Genomic DNA, 22,500 nt, shown 5'->3' with positions numbered 1-22,500 from the left:
TAACACACAATGTTGCTGATGCTAACGCTCAGTGCTGCCTATGCTACCACGTCTCTACGTGTCCACAGGGTGCTGCTGCTGAGCTGTCCTCTGTCCGTGCTCCGTCCTTCAGGGAGAGTCTGGATCTGGTTGATGAAGATGAAGGAGACCCGTTCTTTGATGACCCACTGCCTAAACCTCAGAAGACCTACGGAGGGTGGGCACATGACCTTTGACCTTGTCACATGACCCCTGACTGTCCAGTAACAGCTGTCTGATTTCAGGAAGGTGGAATTATCCAGACCCCTTAGTGGATCAGAACCAGGAGGAGGAGTCAGCCTATCAGAGCAGAGCCACAGCAGGAGCAGTTAGTATTATACATACTGTTATCATTAGCATAACATATTACTGTTAGCATTAGCATCATATATTACAGTTAGCATTAGCATAGCATGTTACTGTTTACATTATGTATAACTGTTAGTATTAGCATAGCATATTACTGTTGGCATAATATGTTACTGTTAGCATTAGCATAACATATTACTATTAGCATTAGATATAACTGTCAGCATTAGCATAGTATATTACTGTTAGCATTAGCATAACATATTACTGTGTGCATTAGCATAGGATATTACTGTTAGTATTAGCATAGGATATTACTGTCAGCATTAGCACAGTATATTACCGTTAGCATTACCATAACATATTACATTTAGCATTTGCATAACATATTACTGTTAGCATTAGTAGAGCATATTACTGTTAGCATTGGCATAGCATGTTACTGTTAGCATTAGGCCTGGGCCAATAACAGATTTTGCTGTGTCAATTATTTTTAGACCAAATTTACCACTAATCATAAAAATGCAAGTTCAACCTTTCAAATACAATCAACTTGTATTTCTTATTAGTATTTTTTATCATTGTAATCGTAATGTCCAGAAGTTTTAAATATTTTAAACAAATACAACAAACAATTAAAATAAAATAGACTAGTGGCTCAGGTGGTAGAGGGTCGTCTTCTGATCGAGAGGTTGGGGGTTCGATCCCAGTACCTGACTATGTGTCGAAGTGTCCTTGGGCAAGACACTGAACCCTAAGTTGCTCCCAGTGGTCGACTAGTGCCTTGTCAGTCCTGTCCCACTGGTGAATGAGCTGATATGTAAAGCGCTTTGAGACTGTTTCAGTGGTGATAAAGTAATTTATAAATCAAGTTTATTTACTATGTCTCTGTTAAGAAGAAAACACCTGAAATGTAAAACCACACACAACCAAAGCAATGAATAAAATGGTTTATCACACAGAGGTATATAGTTGTATACGGAGCCCTGGAGGTGACATGGATGAGAAGGAAAAAAAATGGGGGGTGATCAACTTATTTATCTGGGACCCCGAGTTACTATCTCAGGATCTCAACATAGTAAGTCGGGATCCCAAGATAATTACACCCCCCCCCCCCCCTTTTTTCTCATCTATGTCACCTATAGGCTCCGTAGTTGTACATTCCTTAACAGGTAACATTTCTAATCCAGTTAGAACCTTTGTAAACAACAATGCTAGTGGCCCCGCCCCCTCCTGTTTCATTCTGTTCTGTTTTCATTCAGTCTTAAACCAAACAGAAAGGACCAAATAGTTTGTAGTTTACTCTGTTTATTCTGCTATAGAACAAACATGGAGGTGCTGAGGGTGAACCCTCTTATCATCCAGTCTGTTTGGAGGCTCAAGACGAGGAAAACTAAATACTTAGACTTAGCTTGGTTGCTAGCCTCGCTCGGCATACCCGCTCCTGCTTCTGATCACACCGTTTACGTCTCACACCGCTGGTACGAGACTCCGCTGCCTCACAGGTCGCTGGGTGTAGCCGGCGTAGCAATCTGAAGCTACGTAGTAAGTCCAGGGCTGCCTCATCTACCGGACTATAGAAGTTTAATTTACCTAAATCTAAGTTTGCCTGGCGGTGGAATACTATTTCAGAGTAATTACACTGCAGGTTCACTGAGAAATGATTAGAACTGATCTGTTGCTAACATTAGCCTCTGCAGCCGACAGGCGCCGCCAAATACGTATGAATATGGAAATATACCGAGGCCGGCAAACTTACTGAGTTCATTTTCTGTCCAGTTGATTGATTTATCGGCCCAGGCCTAGTTAGTAGAATATATTACTGTTAGCATTAGCATTATATATTACTGTTAGTATTAGCGTAGCATAATACTGTTAGCGATAGCCTAACATATTCCTGTTAGCATTAGCATATCATATTACGGTTGGCATTATATATTACTATTAGCATTGCATATTACTGTTAGCATTATATATTACTGTTTCCATTAACATAACATATTACTGTTAGCATTGGCATTGCATATTACTGTTTCCATTAACATAACATATTACTGTTAGCATTGGCATTGCATATTACTGTTAGCGTTGGCTTAACATATTACTGTTAGCATTATATATTACTGTTATCATTAGCATAACATATTACTGTTAGCATTAGTAGAGCATATTTCTGTTAGCATTAGCATTATATTTTACTTCAGCATTAACATAATATATTACTGTTAGCATCAGCATAGCATATAACTGTTAGCATTAGCATTATATATTACTGTTAGCATTAGCATAAAATATTACTGTTAGCATTATCATAGCGTATTACTGTTAGCATTAACATAGCATATAACTGTTAGCATTAACATTATATATTGCTGTTAGTTTTAGCACAGCATATTACTGTTTGCATTACATATTACTGTTTGCATTAGCATTATAGATTACAGTTAGCATTAGCATAGCATATTAAAGTTAGCATTATGTATAACTGTTAGTATTAGCATAGTATATTACTGTTAGCATTAGCATAGTATATTAAAGTTAACATTATATATAACTGTTAGCATTAGCATTACATATTACTGTTAGCGCTATATATTTCTGTTAGCAGTAGACTAGCACATTACTGTTAATATTTATTACTGTTAACATGAGCATAACATTTTTGTTAGCATTAGCAGCTGTATAACATATTGCTGTTAGCATTAGGATAACCTATTACACTGTTATCATTAGTATTAGCATTATATAGTGTATTACTGTTAGTGTGTTCTACTGACCTGTTAATTCCTTCAGGAGACTTAAAGAGAGGAGCGACTGCAGCTGAACGCCCAGGTCTCTCACACACACACACACACACACACACACACACAGGTTTGGTAACAAACAGCTTCTGTTTTAGTGACATATGTTTTTTTACAGAAGAAGATGTGGAGTACGACGATGATTTCAACAGGTGAGGTGTGTGTGTGCCAGGGCTGTAGTCAACCAAGGAAATGGTCGGTCGACCAAGACTATGGCACATGTAGTGATTATTCGACCAATTTAAAAAATAAAAAAAACGCAGAATGAATGATCAGGTGCAGAGGAGGACGAGGAGAAAGAAAGAGAGATAAATATGTAGTTTTGGTGTTTTGTGGTGCTGATTTGTTTTTAAACACAGACCATTTATGATATGAACCTTATTCAAGTTTTAACCAGAACCTGACAAAGATAAAGTCAAACCTAAAGGTCTGACATACATTATATATTTATATCAGTCTGACCTGAAACACACAATTAAAACCTATTTTTCTCATACAAATGACATATTTACATTAGTTTTAGTGGTAAACCTGCTTTTATTAATAAACTGTTCATGTCAACATCAGATCAGCGCACGGGGAAACAAACGCACGTCAAACACAGGTGTGCAGTGTGCCCACGGCACCAGAAACAGTGGATCTATTTATATAATCCACGTATGAAATATAAGGATAATCCATGTTCTTGTGCAGAAAAAGGACTGATTTAACAGTGGATGCTTGTGCTTCAAGCCTGTCTTAATGATCTGCTCTGAGGACACTGACAGCTCTCACTCACACACAGCTGTTGCTGGACATAGAGCCATGTTTAGGCATTAAATACATTATATTGATATTTAATCCTTATCACCTATAAGTGTATTGTGTTTCTTATTTTACGGTATTGAAACTGATACCGTTGCTGGTCGACCAATTAGTCGACTAAACGACCAAAGTTGGCAGCCATAGTGTGTGTGCGTACATCTATCCTGACTCTGATTGGCTGTCTTTCAGTCATCGCTCTGACCTGTCGAGAAGTGAGCTGAGCATTGGGGAGGAAATAGAGGTTTCTATTGAAGGCCCCGCCCACAGCGAGCAGGTGAGTGTGTTTACTGATATAAGAAGAAAGATGATACATATATATATTCGGTATTTATGTTTATCTGTTCCGGGTAATGCTCCCAACATTTAATTCTGTCTCTGACCTTTGACCTTAGGACAGCACTCAGGACCTCAGCGTGTCTCAGCTCAGCCATGGAGCCGACTACATGGAGGAGGTCAGCTGACCCTCACCGTCCAATCAGCTGTGCAGATACTCAAATAAAGTCTTAAATCTGAGCCTGGCCCCACCTCCTTTCTTTGAGTCACTGACCAGTCACTAAACACACCTCTTCCTACATTAAATAGAGGTATAGAACGATTTAGTCATCCATTACAACAGCACAACTTCTTACAATCCTGCCGCAAACTCCATAATTTCATGTTTATAGATAACTTTTGGAAATGTGCTGATCTATTCAAAAAAGACGGTGTCCACCCTAATTTACATGGAGCACAAATGCTAAATAAAATCTAGTCTGTGATTCACAACTAGCTGAGAATAAATCAGCAGTTACAACAAACACTTCCATAGATAAGCCCTTTACTCAAAATATAGAGCACCTATACCCCATAAACACTGTGCTGAGCTGTACAGAACAACATGCAATACAAACTAAAGCCCACAATCGAGGAGTTAACCATAAAAATCTCATCAAAATTAAAACTACGAACAGAACTATTAGCTATTAAATGTGGACTGTTAAATATCAGATCTCTTTTAGTGAGTGATCTTATAACTGACCATCAATTAGGTTTATTATGCCTCACTGAGACTTGGCTCAAAAATGAAGATTTTGTTGCCGATAAACGGGGAGGAGGAGTGGCAGCAGTTTTTCACTCAAACTTATCACTTACCCCAAAAACCAAACTTAATCAAAATTCATTTGAAAGCCTCTCACTTGAAATTTGTAATCCCAAAAATAAGATAGAAAAACCCACATTACTGATTATAGTTTACCGTCCTCCTGGTCCATTTTCAGAGTTTCTCTCTGAATTCTCTGACTTTCTCACTGATCTGGTGCTGAGCACAGATAAAGCTATCATAGTAGGTGATTTTTTTTTTTGAACAAGGTTTATTTATTTAAAATTCAGTTTTACAATGTTGCATAGGAAATCACCAATGTTGTTTTCCCTCTTTTCTTCCCTCCCCGAACCCCACAGTCAACACGTAACAAGCCAGACAGGTTAAAAGGATACATAAATAAATACAAAAATAATATTGACAATATTATCACTATTGCGAAAATAAAACAAATCAAAATATACATAGAAATATAATGTAGTTAACAGTTCTAGAATAGTTTTTCCTTACACATCGTTATTAAACAATCTCACTTGCGTCCATCTTTTGAAAATAGGCAAGAAAAGGGTCCCAAATTTCGTGAAATTTTTTAACTGAGCCTTTAGTTGTGTATCTGATTTTTTCGAGCTGTGTGTAATACATGACATCTCTGACCCAAAGTCCATGTGCCGGTGGCTGTGGATCCTTCCAGCTTAGCAAGATCCTCCTACGGTTTGAGATGAACAGGAGCATATCATCTGCATAAAGCGAGACTTTATGTTCAGTAGTGTCACGAAATATTCCTGCATAGTCGGTACATTGTCTCAAAGCAATGGCCAGAGGCTCAATAGCCAAAGCAAAGATAAGTGGAGACAGCGGGCAGCCCTGTCTTGTTCCACGCTGTAGTTGGAAATAAGAAGATAAATGGTTATTAGTTCGAACGGCTGCCAGGGGGGAGGAGTGAAGAACCTCAAGCCAGGAAATGAAATTTCTTCCAAATCCAAACTTTTGTAATGCATAAAAAAGAAAGTCCCACCTCACCCGATCAAACGCCTTCTCAGCATCAAGTGAGATTACTGCTTCATTTTCAGATTTACTATAAATTATATTTAATAAACATCTAATATTGAAGAAGGAGTATCTATTTTTAATGAATCCTGTTTAATCGGGTGAGATGATGGATGGCAGATATTTTTCTAACCGAAGAGCCAAGACTTTGGCGAGAATCTTATTATCTGCGTTTAGCAATGAAATTGGACGGTATGAACTACAATCTAAATGGTCTTTATCCTTTTTAAGGATCAAAGAAATTACAGCTTTGTTTTTTTTTTTTTAAAAAAAAAAAAACAAACTCCAGGATATACAATCTAAGAACTCTGATAAAAAGTGAAACTCTGAGTCATTAAAGGAGCAGTACAACTGGATATCATCAGCATAAAAATGATTAGATATATTTTTAAAACCATGGATCAACCGACCAAGAGGCATCAGATACAATAAAAACTAAACAGGAACCAGCAGGAAGGAGAGACTCAAGGTAGAAAATGTAAAGTGAAGAGAAGAGTTGATTATTGTAAAGTGAGATGTTGTAGTTGTAGTTGTGTATATTGTGTTTATTATGTTGTGTAATCAATCCAGTCCGTGGGGACCAGTGTGTAGCTTAGGTATAATGGTGGTGTCTGTGGACAGAGAGAAGGAGTGAGTGGTAAAACCTAAAACAGGTATTTAGGATCAACGTGTCTAAAGTTAAGCCCAGTTTTATCTACAGTCTGAGACATGTCAGTGTATCATAGACCAGTGTATGTGTAAGAACCACTACTGTAAACCCAGGTGCCGCCCTGGACCCAAAGATGCAGCCAGGCTAGCAGAAAGAGCAGGGTCCAGGGAGCCCGAGGCAACCCCCTAAGAAACCAAGCCGAGAGGAAGCCACCGGCCCCCACATACACACCCGAGAAAGCACCAAGGAGCCGAGGACCCAGAGCACCCAGCCACCGACCCCACGACCCACTGGCAAGCAAGGGCGCGGCCGTGCCCCCCCCCCCCCCCCGGCCAGGACCGGCCAAGCCAGCCAGCCAAGCCCGCCAGGCTCCAAGAGCACCCCCCAGGACCGGTAACCCCCAAGGGCGAGCCCCTGCACTACCGCACAGCCCCAGACGGCGTAAGGACAGTAGCCCAGACCCCGCGCCCACCGGACAGGGCAAGCCACTAGGCAATGCCTCCCATCTGCGTGTGAGTGACCAGCGGCCGCCACCGCAGGAAGGAGGTTTCCCACAACCGTTCCACTTTCCAGCAGCTTCTCCTAAAGCTAAAAATAGCTTCATTCATCCACGGACAAGGTTTCTTATTAGAGCCTGGAGTATTTTTAGCTGGTGCTACTGTGTCTAATAGTCCAACAGTGGCTATTAAAGTTTGTCATAAAAGTGTCAACATCATCACTAGCAAATGTAGTTGGATCGAAAGAGGCAGAAAATCCACTGATTGTTGCTTCATTAAGAATGAGTCTCTGCTTATTCATATTAGAAATAGTCTGTACCAGTGTGATTGACAGATTAAATATGATACAACAATGGTAAATCCTCAATATTTAGTGAAAAGTGTCTATAAGAGACATCAGCTCATCTGCCATAGGACAAGATGAATTATCAACATGTAGATTAAAATCACCAAGGATGAATACACTCTGCAGTTTAACAATAGATGACATAAACTCAGTTAATTCATCTAGGAATAAACGAGCAGGACCAGCAGGTTGGTAGATTAAAACACATTTGTTTCCAACCTTACACGTCTGGAGCTCGAAGGAGTTCTAATCATTCTCACCTAGAAAAAGAAAATAGATTTTATAAAGTATCAAAGATTGTCGTTCACAAAGGTGAGAAATGTAAAAAACTCAGAACAACGCTGCAAAAAATGGATTTTAAACCTACGTCTGTGGTCAGGAGGAGCAGAGTCTGCTGATGCCCGTTTCTATAGCGACCACTTGGTCAGAGGTTTGTTAGCTTAGCGAGCTAACTTTGTTTTTGTGGCTGTTTATATATCATTAGGTTGTCGTTAAATGCTCATTTACGATTATTTACCTTCTTTCTTTCACCCCTGCTGCACACTGTGCACATAAAGCTGAACACCCTAATGCTAATGCTACATGTCATAAAATACTATTCAATAGTAATATTTATATATATGTATGTGACAAACACACCTCAGGTATCCTTGAATGTCAGGCTAACGTCATCGTTAACATGTTTGTTTACATTATAGCCGTTACTGCTGAGGAGGTTGTGGACCCGCCCACTCAGAAGTGTGCAGAATTTGGGGGGTGGCGGGTGGGGGGGTTGTGTGTGACTCTTAATGCACCCCATATTTACAGTTTTTCTCGATTGTTTACACACATTTTCTGAAAACATGCCTCATATTCTCAGAACTCTACACACAAATCCAAAAACACACACAATGGGCAAAACCTCTCAATTCTCCTGCAAAATTAAACTTAAAACAAAATTAAAACAATGTTATTTCTTCTCAAAATGGTATTTTGTTTTCAAATGACACAAAAATCACATCAATAGACATTAATAAGAACCAGTTGAACACTGACTCAATGTAAAACACACTTCTTCATTCGTCGTAATGACTCAGGCCTTTTTTGTTCAGTGTTACTACAGAAACTATATACATAAGTGTGTTGTCATGTAAGATATTTGAGAATATTGTTTTTATACTCAGAACACACAGTAATAAATATATTCTATTTTTCCCACAAAAACAATGTACACAGTGTACATCCCAACCAACACAAGGTTCCACATACTGTACAGTGGTCTACATACAAAACAGAAGAATTTACTGTATACAGTTACTGTTTGGGTCTGACCACAGCACCTCATCCACATCACAATCAATGTTTTCTCTGGCTAAGCAGCGTGGGAAATATAGCCTAGCATGGCCAATTCAGCTATGAAAAGCATCAACTGCTATATCTCTACATGTGTCTTCCATAAGGAGAAATAGGAATCTGAGGCCATGGTTCTCCTCCGGAAAACGGTGGTTTCCCCTCTCTGGGTCGGTGGAGAGTCGTTGCCTCAAGTGGAGGAGCTCAAGTATCTCGGGGTCTTGTTCACGAGTGAGGGTAGGATGGAGCGTGAGATCGATAGACTAATCGGTGCGGTGTCAGCAGTGATGCGGTCGCTGTATCGGACTGTTGTGGTGAACAGGGAGCTGAGTCGGGGGGCAAAGCTCTCAATTTACCGATCGATCTACGTTCCTACCCTCACCTATGGTCATGAGATTTGGGTAATGACCGAAAGGACAAGATCGTGGATACAGGCGGCCGAAATGAGTTTCCTTCACAGGGTGGCTGGGCGCACCCTTCGAGATAGGGTGAGAAGCTCAGTCACTCGGGAGGAGCTCGGAGTAGAGTCGCTGCTCCTTCACGTCGAAAGGAGCCAGCTGAGGTGGCTCGGGCATCTGTATCGGATGCCTCCTGGTCGCCTCCCTCTTGAGGTGTTTCAGACATGTCCTATTGGGAAGAGGCCTCGTGGAAGGCCCAGGACACGCTGGAGGGACTATGTCTCTGAGCTGGCCTGGTGTCGCCTCGGGGTCCCCCCAGAACAGCTGGAGGAGGTGTGCATGAATCAGGAGGTCTGGGCATCTCTGCTGAGACTGTTGCCTCCGCGACCCAGCCCCAGATAAAAGTGGAAGAAGATGGATGAATGGATGGATTTAGGAATGGGGAATATGGAGGGAGATAAACAACTAAAAAACGTGGGTGGGCAATGAACCAGTTATGAACCAGAGCAGCCTGGTGGAAACTTACGTTGTCCCAAATACAACGTACCTGAGCTGCTGTGGTCCATCTATCTGATCTGGTGGAATGAGTGTGTTGTGCAGCGTGTCCAGGAATGTGATCAGATGGGCAGTGTTGTAGGGGCCAAGGGTACCATGGTGAAGCATGACACCGTGGTGCGTAATCGCTGCACACATTGTGATGTTCCCTCCGCGCTGGCCAGGGACTTCAACAATAGCACCGATCATATTCCTTCCCCTACTTCATCTTTTTGTGAGGTTGAATTCAACCTCATCAATGAAGATGAACTGGTGGTCCACTGCAGCCTCTAGCTCAAGGACTCTCTGAAACACACATGACAATATCAGAAATAGACATGGGCGTGGTCACTATTGTAAAACACAATCATTGTGATTACAATACTGAAATATGTATACAGTCATTTATACAGTGTTGAGAGTATGCATCAATTGTGGGATTGATTAGGTTCTAAAGATTCTAAAGATGCTGAAGGTTCTTCTGTGACTGATCAGCACATCATGGAGTGGGTGGGCCTCATTGACCAAGATGGTCTTCACCTTGGACAGGCTCCTCCTCTCTGAGAGTCCAGTTTAATCCACGTCACTGACCTTGTGGATGAGTCTGTAGAGTCTGTAGGTGTCTGTGACCCTCAGTCTGTTCCTCCAGCAAACAACAGCGTAGATGTTCACACTCACCACCACTGACTCATTAAACATCCTCAGTGTTTTCCTGCAGATGTTGAAGGACCTCAGCTTTGGTCCTTCCTGTAGAGGGAGTCAGTGTTCCTCCCCCAGTCCAGTTTACTGTCAATCACCACTCCCAGGTATTTGTTCTCCTCCTCAATGTCCACACTGACCTCCTGGATGGAGAATGGTCTGACTAGTCTCCTGGTTCTCCTCAGGTCCACAATCAGCTCCTTGGTCTTTGTCACATTGAGCTGTAGATGGTTCAGCTCACTCCATGTGACAAAGCTGTCCACAGCAGCCCTGTAGTCCACCTCATCCCCCTCCCTGATACATCCAACCACTGCAGAGTCATCAGAGAACTTCTGGAGATGACAGGTGTCAGTGCAGTAGCTGAAGTCCATGGTGTAGGTGGTGAAGAGGAAGGAGAGAGGACAGTCCCTTGAGGGGCCACGCCCCGGTGTTGCTGACCACTATATCAGACACACAGTGTCTCAGGCGTACATACTGTGGTCTGCCAGTTAAGTAGTCCATAATCCAGGACACAATGAAGGAGTCCACCTGCATCTCTGACAGCTTCTCACCCAGTAGAACCAGACGTATGGTGTTAAAGAACATGACTCTCACAGTGCTCACCACCACGTCCAGGTGAAAGTAGACACGGTTGAACAGGAAGGTGATGGTGTCCTCAACTCCAACCTTGGGCTGGTAGACAAACTGTAGTAGGTCCAGGTGTGGTCTGATAGATGGTCAGAGCTGCACCAGGATAAGTCTCTCCAGGGTCTTCATGATGTGGGAGGTCAACACAACCGGTCTGTAATCCTTGGAGCTGCTGGGACGTGATGTCTTTGGAACAGGAACCAGGCAGGAGGTCTTCCACAGCACACGGACCCTCTGCAGACTCAGTACTCTGGGACAGACTCCATCAGGTCCTGCAGCTTTTCCAGTGTGAAGTTTCACCAGTTGTCTTTTCATCTGGTCAGCTGTGATGTTTATTGTGGAGAGAGCAGGCAGTGTGGGGGGGTCAGTACAGTCTAAAGAACCATAGGTTCAGGTTATAAACTTTATTTATATAAAATCAGCTGTTTCCTCTTAATTCAGCTTGTAATGTTTCTTCTTTGCGTAGCTGTGACAGTTTTACACATCTTGGAATCCACGATCCTCACAAACCAGAAAACTTGTTAAAAACTCATTTTTCCCCTTTAATGTTGAAGGTAAAAGATGATTTTGAACGATGGTTGTTGCTCAAACTGTCTTTAGTAGCTCGTATTAACTGTAAAAATCAATGCTCTGCCTCACTTTTTGTATTTGTTCCAGTGGATTCAAATTCAAAGTGTTTATTGTCATGTGTACAGTAAATAAACATGTTTCTGTCTACAATGACATTTCTATTTTGCTCACCACACTGGATGCCACAAAAACAAACAAAGAAAACAAATAAAGAGGAAAGTATAGAAACATTAATTATAATAATTTAAAAAGTAATAAAGATAAATATGTACAAGGTAGAAAAGATAGAAAATATAAAGTGTGCATAGTGAAATATATCCAGTTCTACTGGCTGTTGAGGAGTCTGATAGAGTGCAACCATTTTTCTACCCAGCTTGTCACAGCCACTACAGGGAGCACCAAGTAGTGGTACCTTCTCCTTAGGTGGGCGTTTACCTTGGCTGCTGCACATCCTTAATCAGTGGATGAGACACACCTGGGAGTGAACTGCAGCAGGAGTCATTGGTCCTCACATAAAAGCTGCAGGCAGTGTTTTCTGGTGTCAGACTGTTAACAACTATAGAGTCAGTACGACTGCTGTTCTGCTGCCAGCCTCTCACCTCATTCTCTCTGTCTCCAGTTTTGTTTCTCTACCCACTTGCCTGGAAACTGCAAGATCATCTGCCAGAGTAACCACTGCTTCAAATCTCCCAGGATCAACTCCACCATCTGCCTCTGCTTCTCCTCTGGACTGGACTTCCTCACACGGCTCTGCTCAGCCATCATCCTCCACTACCTCAGTCAGCCTGTTTCCTGATCCTCTGTCACCATCTCTCCATCACCCAAACCACCAGATCTGTTCCCTATTCTCTGCGGGCGCAGAGAAGTAGTTTTAGTTGAGTTTGGCACGTTAAGATTAGTGCCCCCCCCCCGTCTGATTTATCCCTGTAATGTCTCCAAGCTTTATTCCCCAGTTCTGTTTGTGAGTTTATATCTGAGTTGAATTAAATACTGCAAAGGATCATTGGTTGTCCTGCACTTGAGCCTCTGAATACCGGCCGTGACACAGCTCTTTCTTTATCTCAGAATTCCTTTAAGATAAGAAGAGTTCTAGGTTGTACAAACATTGTTTACAAAGGCCGACATTGTTGGGAGGGATGACTGTACCAAATTTTAGATATTATTATTGGGCCACAAACATCAGAACTCTGAACCACTTTCTCTTGCAGCTTTGCTTTACTCGCCTATCCAACAATAAAAAATACTAAGAATAAAATTGTTAAAATATCTTTCAAAATTTGGACACAATTCAAATGGTATTTTGGTCTAAACTTTACTCACATAATGCTCCTTTAGCAGAGAACCACTTTTTTCTTCCTTCTCTCACTGATAAAGCATTTTTGGTTTGGTCCACACATGGTCTACGCTCATTTAAAGATCTTTTTGTTGCCTCCTTCCAGCAGATTTCATCTAAGTTCTCTCTCCCAAACCAACATGTTTTCAGATACTTGCAAGTCTATAGTTTTGTCCAAAGTCATTTCCCTACATTCCCTAACTGACCTGAGGATTCTATTTTGGATTATTTGTTTTTCCCACTCCTAACTTAAAAGGATGATTTTCTCTTACATATGATGGAATATCATCAATACGTTCTGACACTAAAGCTCTTTGGGAGGGGGATTTAGGGGAGAGGACTGGTGTCATATAGTAAAGTTCATGTCCTCTTAATGTGCAGGATATTGTTTTATACAATGTAAATGTATTCATTGAGTTTACTACACAACATCTGGCTTATATATCCTAATGTGTGACAGATGCCAACATTCTCCAGGGAATCTTATTTACATGTTTTGACTATGTCTACAAATATTGCTATTATTTCTAAAATGATTGGCAGGACAATAAAGCTATAATAAATGAGTGCTTTGTTTAGAATATTTGTTGTATCATTTTCCCTCTCCACCTCACATGGGATCTATTCTTCTGTTTGGACTTTAGCACTTTTCTACACACCTGCAGTTACACACTTCTCTGCTATGTGTATTCTCTGGTCCAGGCTGTTGACACGTCCACCACACATCAGATAGACCAAAAAGTGTGTATGTGTGAAAGAAGGCGGGCTGAAGGAAAGGAGGCGGTGATGTCATTTTTTAGGCTGTCTAGAAATCATGGAACCTGGAGTTTTACCAACACTTATAAATGTCAATGAAATCTGTGAAAATGATAAAGTTCACTTTTAATTTGAAACACCTTCATTGGTAAACAATGTAACAGGTTGATTTGATCAGATTATTAATCACTGATTATTTAGTTCACGGACAATGTTGCCATGGTAACATACTCAGAGAAGAACATACCTTACATTTAGGAATGAGATACTCGGAGTTTGACCATAACCTACTTTATGGAATACCAGTCAGATGTTCTCCACCTCTGAACCTGGTTCTAACAGAGATTTCTTCCTATAAAAAGAGGAAGTTGTTTCTTCCCACTGTCACTAAATTGTTGTTCATGTGGATCTTGTTGGATTCTTTCTTTCTTTCTTACTATAGACTTTATATTTTCTTAAGCGCGCTTAGGAAACTTTGTTGTAATTTGCGCTATATAAATAAAGTTGAGTTGAGTTGAGTTGGAAAGGAGGTAATTAACTGGTCTGTAATGAGGTGGGAGGGATCATGTGACTGATGCTGTCATAGGCGGGGCTTCCTGTTATTAAAATGTATAGAGAAGAAGAATCACTTCCTATCAGCATGAGTGACACAAAGGTGAGTGTCTGTCTGTCTGTCTGTCTGTGTGTGTATTTTTACTGGTTCAAATGAAATTTAGTTTTTCAACTCTGAGTTAGCGTTAGCATTAAGCTCATTGTGAACATTCCCTCATCTTTAACATCTCACTAGAGACAATACAATCAGAGCAAATACAACTGACCAACTGGTTCCAGTGAGATTCATTTTGTCTTCTTTTTCAATAGTTTGTTAAATATTTTTTTTAAGTTAATAACACTAGGTCAGTGTCCGTAGGAAGTATGTATAGCTATAATAAAGTGGGAGGGGCCAGTAGCTTTTTCATGGATGGTTAAAGGAGGTTGTGTTTGGAACTTCAGGGATATTTAGGTTTGTTGTGAAACTAGTGATAATTATTGTGTTTTCATAGATTTAAATGAATACATTGGGAAAAAGCAACGCATCAGCATAAAGTTTTGTCTGAGAAACACTTTGAGATTCATGTTTACATGTGAGCTTTAATTCCTCTTTAATTCAGAATAAAAGTTAAATCCTCCTTAATTTGACCTTGTAATCATTTAGGGATCTATTCTCACATCTGGACTTTAGCGCTTTTCTACACACCTGCAGTTACACACTTCTCTGCTATGTGTATTCTCTGGTCCAGGCTGTTGACACGTCCACCACACGTAAAATAGATTAAAAAGTGTGTATGTGTGAAAGAAGGCGGGCTGAAGGAAAGGAGGCGGTGATGTCATTTTTTTGGGCTGTCTAGAAATCATGGAACCTGGAGTTTTACCAACACTTATAAATGTCAATGAAATCTGTGAAAATGATAAAGTTCACTTTTAATTTGAAACACCTTCATTGGTAAACAATGTAACAGGTTGATTTGATCAGATTATTGATCAGATTATTGATCAGATTATTGTGGTGTGACTGAGTCAAAGTTAAAATCTCTCTCCTTCATCATCATCATCATCATCATCACTGTAAAGTGTGACAGAGTTACTGTATATGATGTAGATATGATGTAATAACGCGTCCACAGAACGTCCTGCTTTAATACAGAGGGATGTTTACAGTGAAACAGAACTATTAACTTCTATAATACACAGTTTTAAATATTAATAGTTTAACAGAGTTATATAGATCTATGTTTGAAGCTCACTTATTAACACATCACTGTCATCAGGAAGTCTGTCTGTCTTTGTCTGTCTGTGTGTGTTCACCTATAGTCAGTTGTCGTCAGCTGTTTAAGGATCAAATATCCATCCTTAGTCTGTACCTGTCTGTAACTCTATGGTGTTTGATTTCATATGTGAAGCAGAAATAATTAAAGTTCATGTTCCTCAAATGCCTTGACTTCCTCAAACACTACACAACAACACTACACAATGGAAGCTTTTCAGAATAAAGCTCATGTTCTCTCTCTGTCCTCAGGACTATTCTGAGATGGACTACTTTGATGACGAGGCTGAGCCCTGTCTCCATGGTGATGGCCCTGAGTGGATGGGGCCCGTGGTTGCCGGGGTGGTCTCCGTGCTGGGTCTCCTTGGTAACGGGGTGGTGGTGGTGTCGTGCGCCCTCTACAGGGGAGTGCTGCCGCTGATGGACGTGTTCCTCCTGAATGTGGCACTCTCTGACCTGCTGCTGGTGCTTGCTCTGCCCCTATTGGCCTACAATGAGCAGTGGGCGTGGCCTATGGGCACAGCAGCCTGTAAGCTCCTGCACTGCTGCTACAGTATTAGCCTGTACAGTGGCGCATTGCTGCTAGCCTGCGTTAGCATCGACCGATACATCGCTGTGGTACGCTCACATCGCAGCCTCCGTCTGCGCACGCCATGGTACGGACGGGTGGTCTGCGGAACCATGTGGGCCGCTGCGTTGCTGCTGTCTGTCCCCACCGCTGTCTTCTACGCACGCTACGAGACGTTGCACACTGATAACTTGACGGAGTTTGTCTGTGAGTTTAGCTTCAGCCATGAAGACCAAGCCAAGATGATGAAGATAGCTGTTCCAGCCACGCAGCTCGCCATCGGCTTCTTCCTGCCACTGTGTGTCATGGCATTCTGCTACACCGCCATCGCACTAACGCTAACCAGGGCGGTGTTCATGCGGCGGCGGCGCGCGGTGCTGCTGGTGCTGGTGGTGCTAGCCGTGTTTGTGCTCTGTCATCTTCCCTACAACGTGGTGCTGCTGCACAACACGGCGGCCATGTTTGAGCAGGACGCGATCTGTGAGAAAATCAACACACGACGGACAGCGCTCCGCGTCACAGAGGGAGTGGCCTATCTGCACTGCTGCCTCAATCCGCCCCTCTACGCCTTCAGCAGCCAGCGCTTCAGGACCCGTCTCTACGCCGCCATGCGTCGGCTACAACCGGCCAATCACAGCTCCCCGTCTGACCATACTCCCCAATCAGGACACAGCAACACGGCGTCCTGCACCATGTGATCACTGCCGTCCAATCAGCTTTCTGCTCTGCTTCAAAGCCAAAGTCTCAGCATTGCCTGCTGGTTAACCACTAGTTACTACCAACTAGTTAACAATTAGTTACTAACCATTAGTTATTACAGACTAGTTAACCATCAGTTACTACAGATTAGTTACTACAACTAGTTACTACAGACTAGTTAACAATTAGTTACAGACTGCTTTGTTTTTCTGTTGGTCTGATTGTATATTTTGTGATTAAAAATAAAAATACAAGTTTTTTTTCTCTCACACACACACACACACACACACACACACACACACACACACACACACACACACACACACACACACACACACAGAAAGCCTTTCATTAATAACTGATCCATAATCAGCTTCACTAATAATAAATAAAGTGTAAGATCAGCTTTAATAAGAATCAAATTAATTCAGGAATAAATAAACAAACATATGAATTAGTAAATTAAAGTAAAATCATAAATATTGATAAAACATCAACATATTTTAAAATAATCAGTTTGGTCTATAAGTGATGCAGCAGCTCCTCCTGCAGGTCAGGGGCGGAGCTAACAGACAACCAGTCAGTCACATGGTCCAATCAGCGGCTCTCACATCATGACGTCACAGTGCCCCCTGCTGGACAAAAAGGTTCTGAATAAAAAATAATCAATTAATAATAATAAATTAGCCTGAAGGCCTCACTGAGGGAACAGAGAACTCACCAGGTCCCCTGTGAGTCCACTTTCTGACCTTTGACCTTTAGAGCCAACCTCGCCTTGAGAACACCTGAGAACCAGACACAGACACATGCTACTGATGTGATGTTTGTTTATGGTCTGTGATGTGATGTCTGTGAGTGACTGACCCTGCCCTCTCCTCCTGGGGGACCTGTGAGCTCGTGGAGTGTGGGCGGGGCTTGTCCTTATGCTGCCGTAGCCGCTGCTGCTGTAGAACAAGGCGCTGCGGCCCATGGCGGGAGGAAGCTCACCGCTCAGCACCGAACTGCTGTCGCTGCTGCAGCGCTGCGGCCGTCGGGGGGCCGTCACCTTAGTGTAGGGGGAAGGTGGGGCCTTCTGCAGCCGCAGGGTCCCCATGATGGTTCCTCGGCCTGCTCCGGTTCCTGTGGGGGGTGGGTTCCTGCTGCGCTCTGCCTTGGTTCCTCTGGGTTCCTCCCTCAGGGTCTGCACGCTTCGGACGGACACTTCCTGCTGAGGAGGACACTTCCTGTCCCTGACACCGCCCCTGGAAGTGGTCTCAGACACGCCCCTGAAGGCGGTCCTGCCCTTTGCTTTGAAAGACGGCGTGTGTCTCTGTATGTTGCCTGTGAAGCTCCTCCCACTTCTCCTTTGATCACTGAAGTTTTCAGCTGTACTGAGCTGTACCTGCGGACTGGGGGGTTGTGGTTCGAGGAGGAGGTCCTGGTGGTGCTGGTGGTGCTGGCTGAAACTGCTGATGATGCTGACTGCTGAGGGACGCTGAGAGGAACCAGAGCTGAGGGTGGAAACCAGCTCATCCTCATCGTTCATCTTCTTGATGTTCAGGTTTGTCCTCATGAAGACTCTGTGTGTCCCTCTGTGGAAGGACTGGGAGAAAAAGGGAGTGTAGGTAGAGGAAACCTCACAGCTGTGAGGAACAACGCCAGCAGAGGAACCCTGGGAGGAGCTTGCATGTTCTCCTTCAGAGCTGTGTCTGTGAAGCAGTGAGGGGACGATGGAAACCCCTCCTGTCATCTCCTTCTTCTTGATCTCACATCTGAGTTCAGGAGGAACATTAGGAGGAACATGTATGGTTCCTCTGGGACCCCCCAAGAACCTCAGAGGGAGACGCCTCCGACAGGAAGAGCTGAGCTTCTGTACAGCCCTGAACACACAAAGAGTCAACGAGTCATAGAATCAGAGAGTCAGAGTAAATGTGATGTGTTTAATGACCTGGTGAAGAATCCAGCAGCAGATGGCAATGGGCTGGTTAGAGAGGGGGGCCAGTGGGCCTCTGTGGTCACATGACCTGAGAGGGCTGGTGAGTCACATGGCATGATGACATCAGTGTTTCTTGCTGCTGATTCGATATCAGAAATGCTCCACACTCCCTCCAGGAAGTCCTTAAATACATGGGGGGCAGGGACTGTGGAGGGGGGCGGGGCCAGGAGGGCCATCATCCAACCAAGAGGGTGCGATTTATTTTGGAGTCCTTCGCATACACAATCACACACAACCATATACACACAACATAGACACAGTATTAAGGTGACTTCAGTGATTAGATTTACTCTCAATCAATTTAAATGACGTGAAGTCATTCATACTATTTACCATATACTATTCATGCTATTAGTATTCATACAATTTATACTGTCAAGTGCAGGTGGAGGTGCAAACCCAAATGCAGGGACCAGGCAGAGCTCAGGTGCATTATACCAACATTTGTTTTCTTAGGCATGGTCAGGCAAGCAGGGATTTAGCACACAGGTGGTCAGTCCAGGAAGGCAGAGGTATTCAAAAATACAAAAAGCAAAACCAAGATCAATGAAGCGAAGGTAAACAAGAACAATGTTCAAAAGCAAAAAACACTTGCTGTCGATCCAGGAATTACTGGCATGAAACTGAGCTCAGGTCACAAGTGGTAACGTAGTAAATGTCCCAACACTAAACTGAGGCAACCCCCCAATTTATACATAAAGCAGTTAGTTCATTGCAGCTGGTGCCCAGTAGGAGAAAGCTGCTGGGAGGGAGGCCACGACTTCCTGTCTGCCCTACAAAATAAAACCCCATCCCGACACAGCCCCCCACTTTAAAGAGCGAGTTCCAAATGCTCCTCAAAAATAAATAAATAGCTACATAAAACAAAAAACCAGGGTGGGTGGATGGGGGCCAGAAGAGGGTCAAAACAGAGTTCTGGTGGAACTCCCATGAGGTGACGCAGACAAGGCTGAGGAGTTGGACTCTGGCGGCCTCCCATTAGGCTGCGCAGGCAGGTACAAGGAACTGTGTTCTGGTAGCCTCTCCTGAGGCAGGCCAGACTGGGACGAGGAACTGAGTTCTGGTAGCCTTTCCCAAGGCAGACTAGGCAGGAGCAAGGAACTGGGTTCTGGTGGCCTTCCCTAAGGCTGGCCAAACTGGGATGAGGAGTTAAGTTCTGGCAGCCCAGATGAATAGGGCTCTATTGGCCCAGACAAAGGGGACTCTGGCCAGACAGACGGGACCACCTCTGGTGAGACAGACGATGACACCTCTGGCAGGCCAGACGAAGAGGGATCCGGCAAGCTGGACAAAGGTGGCCGATGGCGGGGAGCCGGAACTGGCGGCAACGGTGGCGGCCTGGTGTGGGGGGCCAGAAGTGGCGGCGACTGTGGTGGCTTAGTGCGGGGAACTGGCACTGGTGGTGACAGTGGCTTAACCTGGCAGATAGGGGACTCAGGGACGCCAGCCTGGAAGCCAGGAGACTCAGGGACGCTAGGAGACTTAGGGACGTTAGGAGACTCAGGGACCTCCTGATCTGCTTCTTTGCGTTCTCCAATATCTCCGCCACCACACAGACTCTCGCCAGAGCAGGTCGGAGACGAATGGCCACAAGCTCCCATCAGAGTGTCCATGCTCTCCTGGAGATAGATGGTCTCCTTCAGTCTGGAGAGCAGTGGCTCCAGCTCAGCAAGAAGCTTCTCCAACTCACTGCAAAATGGAAAATCCTGCATCGAGGGTCCCGCTGGGTCTGCTTTTGGCTGGGTCATTCTGTCATGTGCAGGTGTAAGTGCAGACCCATATGCAGCGACGAAGGCAGAGCTCAGGTGCATTAAATAAATATTTATTGTTCTTTTAAACATGATCAAACAAGCAGGGATTTAGCACACAGGTGGTCAGTCCAGGAAGGCAGAGGTATTCAAAAACACAAAAAGCAAAACCAAGATCAATGAAGCGAAGGTAAACAAGAACAATGTCCAAAAGAAAAAAAACACTTGTTGTCAATCCAGGAATTACTGGCATGAAACCGAGTGAATAATGTAGTAAAAATCCCAGCACTGAACTGAGGCAAAGCCTCCCCATTTATACACAGAGCAGTTCATTGCAGCTAGTGACCAGCAGGAGAAAGCTACTGGGAGGAAGGCCAAAAGTTCCTGCCTGTTCTACAAAATAAAACCCCATCCTGACACATACTATTCATACAATGTATACTATACATACTATTGATATTATCTGTACTATTTATAGTATTCACACTATTCATAATATTTATATTTATATTATTCATACTATTTATACTATTTATACCATTTATACCATTCACACTATTTATACTATTCATATACTATTTATTCTATTGAGTACGAATTGCAGCAATGATCAAGTGACTCATCACAGGCGACTAAAATCGTGTTCTGTGTGAACGCCAATTGAGTCATGTGATCTCTTGCTGTCATTTCATTGGTTTAATATAAAATAAACACACACACTAGGTGTTGAACAGACTAGTCGATTAGTCGACTTTAATGTTGTTCTGCGACTCTGTCTACTTGACGTCAACTAGTCGCAGTACCTGGCTTTTGCCCAAGATAGTGTCACAACACAGTAAGCAAGGGTCCTAGTACCCCTGCACTGCAAGGGAGCACAACAAACTCAAACTACAGCTGGTAGGCAGATACTACGGCTAATATACATGCTAACGTTAGCTGTAGTGGTCACATGTCTGTGAATTAAGCAAATCTGGAAAACATCAGCAGAGCAGGACGTAGGCTCCGTTAGCGGGGGAAGACCGCTGTTGTGTCAAAATCTGTGACCTGAAAAAATCTAAGCCCGGAAGTGGTGACAGTTCCAACCCCTGCAGCTTCTGGGGGTTATTTACTCCCCCTTAAACACATTTACCCCCCCTTAAACATATTTACTCCCCCTTAAACACATTTACCCCCCCTTAAACATATTTACTCCCCCTTAAACACATTTATAATTCTTCTCCAGTCTGCATTTACTTCACCTACCAGAGCATCATGTTTAAGGGGGAGTAAATAGCTCATTAACTCATTCAGTGCCAGACGTTTATTGAGCATTTTGACTGATTTTAAAGACTGACAGAATATTTTCTACTATGACTATCTGAAATCTGGAATCTACAATCTTTCAGAATCTGACACAAGATTCTGAAAGATTGAAGTCTCTACTTTCATCAAAAAAGAAAGAATTTGTTTCTGGCTTGTTTCGTTCTTTTGTAATCAGTCGTTGAATAGAGCAAGTTTTACACAAATCTTCAGTTTCAGAGCAAAAAGCTGAGAAAAAAGCCATTTTCTAAAAAAAACCCTGTCAGTGACTTTAAAGCTATTTATTTTGCTTTAGTGACATCTCTAACATCTGAACATTGTTTCCTTATATAAAACAAAAAAAAAAACACAGACCAGGCTTTTGATGATAAAACTATTATTATTTATCTATCTGGGTCAGAGTTAAATGGATTTCTTACTGTATTTTGGCGTTCCTCCAACTTTCTCTCCCATCAGTCTGCACACACGCAACTTCCTCTTCCTCCCTGACATACAGAGTGTCACTGCGTTCCCCGTTTTTTATTGTTTTATCTCACTATCGCCACATTATCCATGAGTTCCACACATGCTCTGGTCGAGTGTGAACGTCAACTCTGTACGTAGCGCCATTTT

General features: G+C 42.9%; 3 protein-coding genes across 7 annotated transcripts in view; 2 read left to right on the top strand and 1 right to left on the bottom strand.

Moving 5' to 3' along the window:
• cep43 (centrosomal protein 43) overlaps positions 1-4,445 on the top strand; it is a 12,039-nt gene extending 7,594 nt beyond the window's left edge. For 2 of the 5 annotated variants that reach the window (XM_028440581.1, XM_028440580.1), the window contains exons 11-15: positions 69-196; positions 264-346; positions 3,121-3,280; positions 4,122-4,206; positions 4,325-4,445. In XM_028440581.1, coding sequence (XP_028296382.1) covers positions 69-196; positions 264-346; positions 3,121-3,280; positions 4,122-4,206; positions 4,325-4,393 — 525 coding nt within the window. In that variant the 3' untranslated portion in view covers positions 4,394-4,445. Of the gene's footprint in view, positions 1-68; positions 197-263; positions 347-3,120; positions 3,286-4,121; positions 4,207-4,324 lie in introns of those variants that run through there. The other 3 variants (XM_028440582.1, XM_028440584.1, XM_028440583.1) reach the window with 3 other exon arrangements.
• Positions 4,446-15,855: 11,410 nt separating this feature from the next.
• On the top strand, positions 15,856-16,865 carry LOC114458322 (C-C chemokine receptor type 6-like). The gene has a single exon (XM_028440729.1). The coding sequence runs from the start codon at positions 15,864-15,866 to the stop codon at positions 16,863-16,865; it is 1,002 nt and encodes a 333-aa protein (XP_028296530.1). The 5' UTR covers positions 15,856-15,863.
• Positions 16,866-17,389: 524 nt separating this feature from the next.
• LOC114458232 (uncharacterized) overlaps positions 17,390-22,500 on the bottom strand; it is a 9,240-nt gene continuing 4,129 nt past the window's right edge. The window contains exons 2-5 of the mRNA XM_028440578.1: positions 18,794-19,052; positions 17,731-18,725; positions 17,588-17,651; positions 17,390-17,498 (exon numbers count right to left, since the gene is read on the bottom strand). Coding sequence (XP_028296379.1) covers positions 17,474-17,498; positions 17,588-17,651; positions 17,731-18,725; positions 18,794-19,020 — 1,311 coding nt within the window. The 5' untranslated portion in view covers positions 19,021-19,052 and the 3' untranslated portion in view covers positions 17,390-17,473. The remainder of the gene's footprint in view (positions 17,499-17,587; positions 17,652-17,730; positions 18,726-18,793; positions 19,053-22,500) is intronic.

Source organism: Gouania willdenowi, assembly GCF_900634775.1.
Source record: "Gouania willdenowi chromosome 24 unlocalized genomic scaffold, fGouWil2.1 scaffold_320_arrow_ctg1, whole genome shotgun sequence".
Taxonomy (NCBI): Eukaryota; Metazoa; Chordata; class Actinopteri; order Blenniiformes; family Gobiesocidae; genus Gouania; species Gouania willdenowi.
Note: the sequence above shows the minus strand (reverse complement) of the source record. Positions and strands in the feature narration are given on the sequence as shown.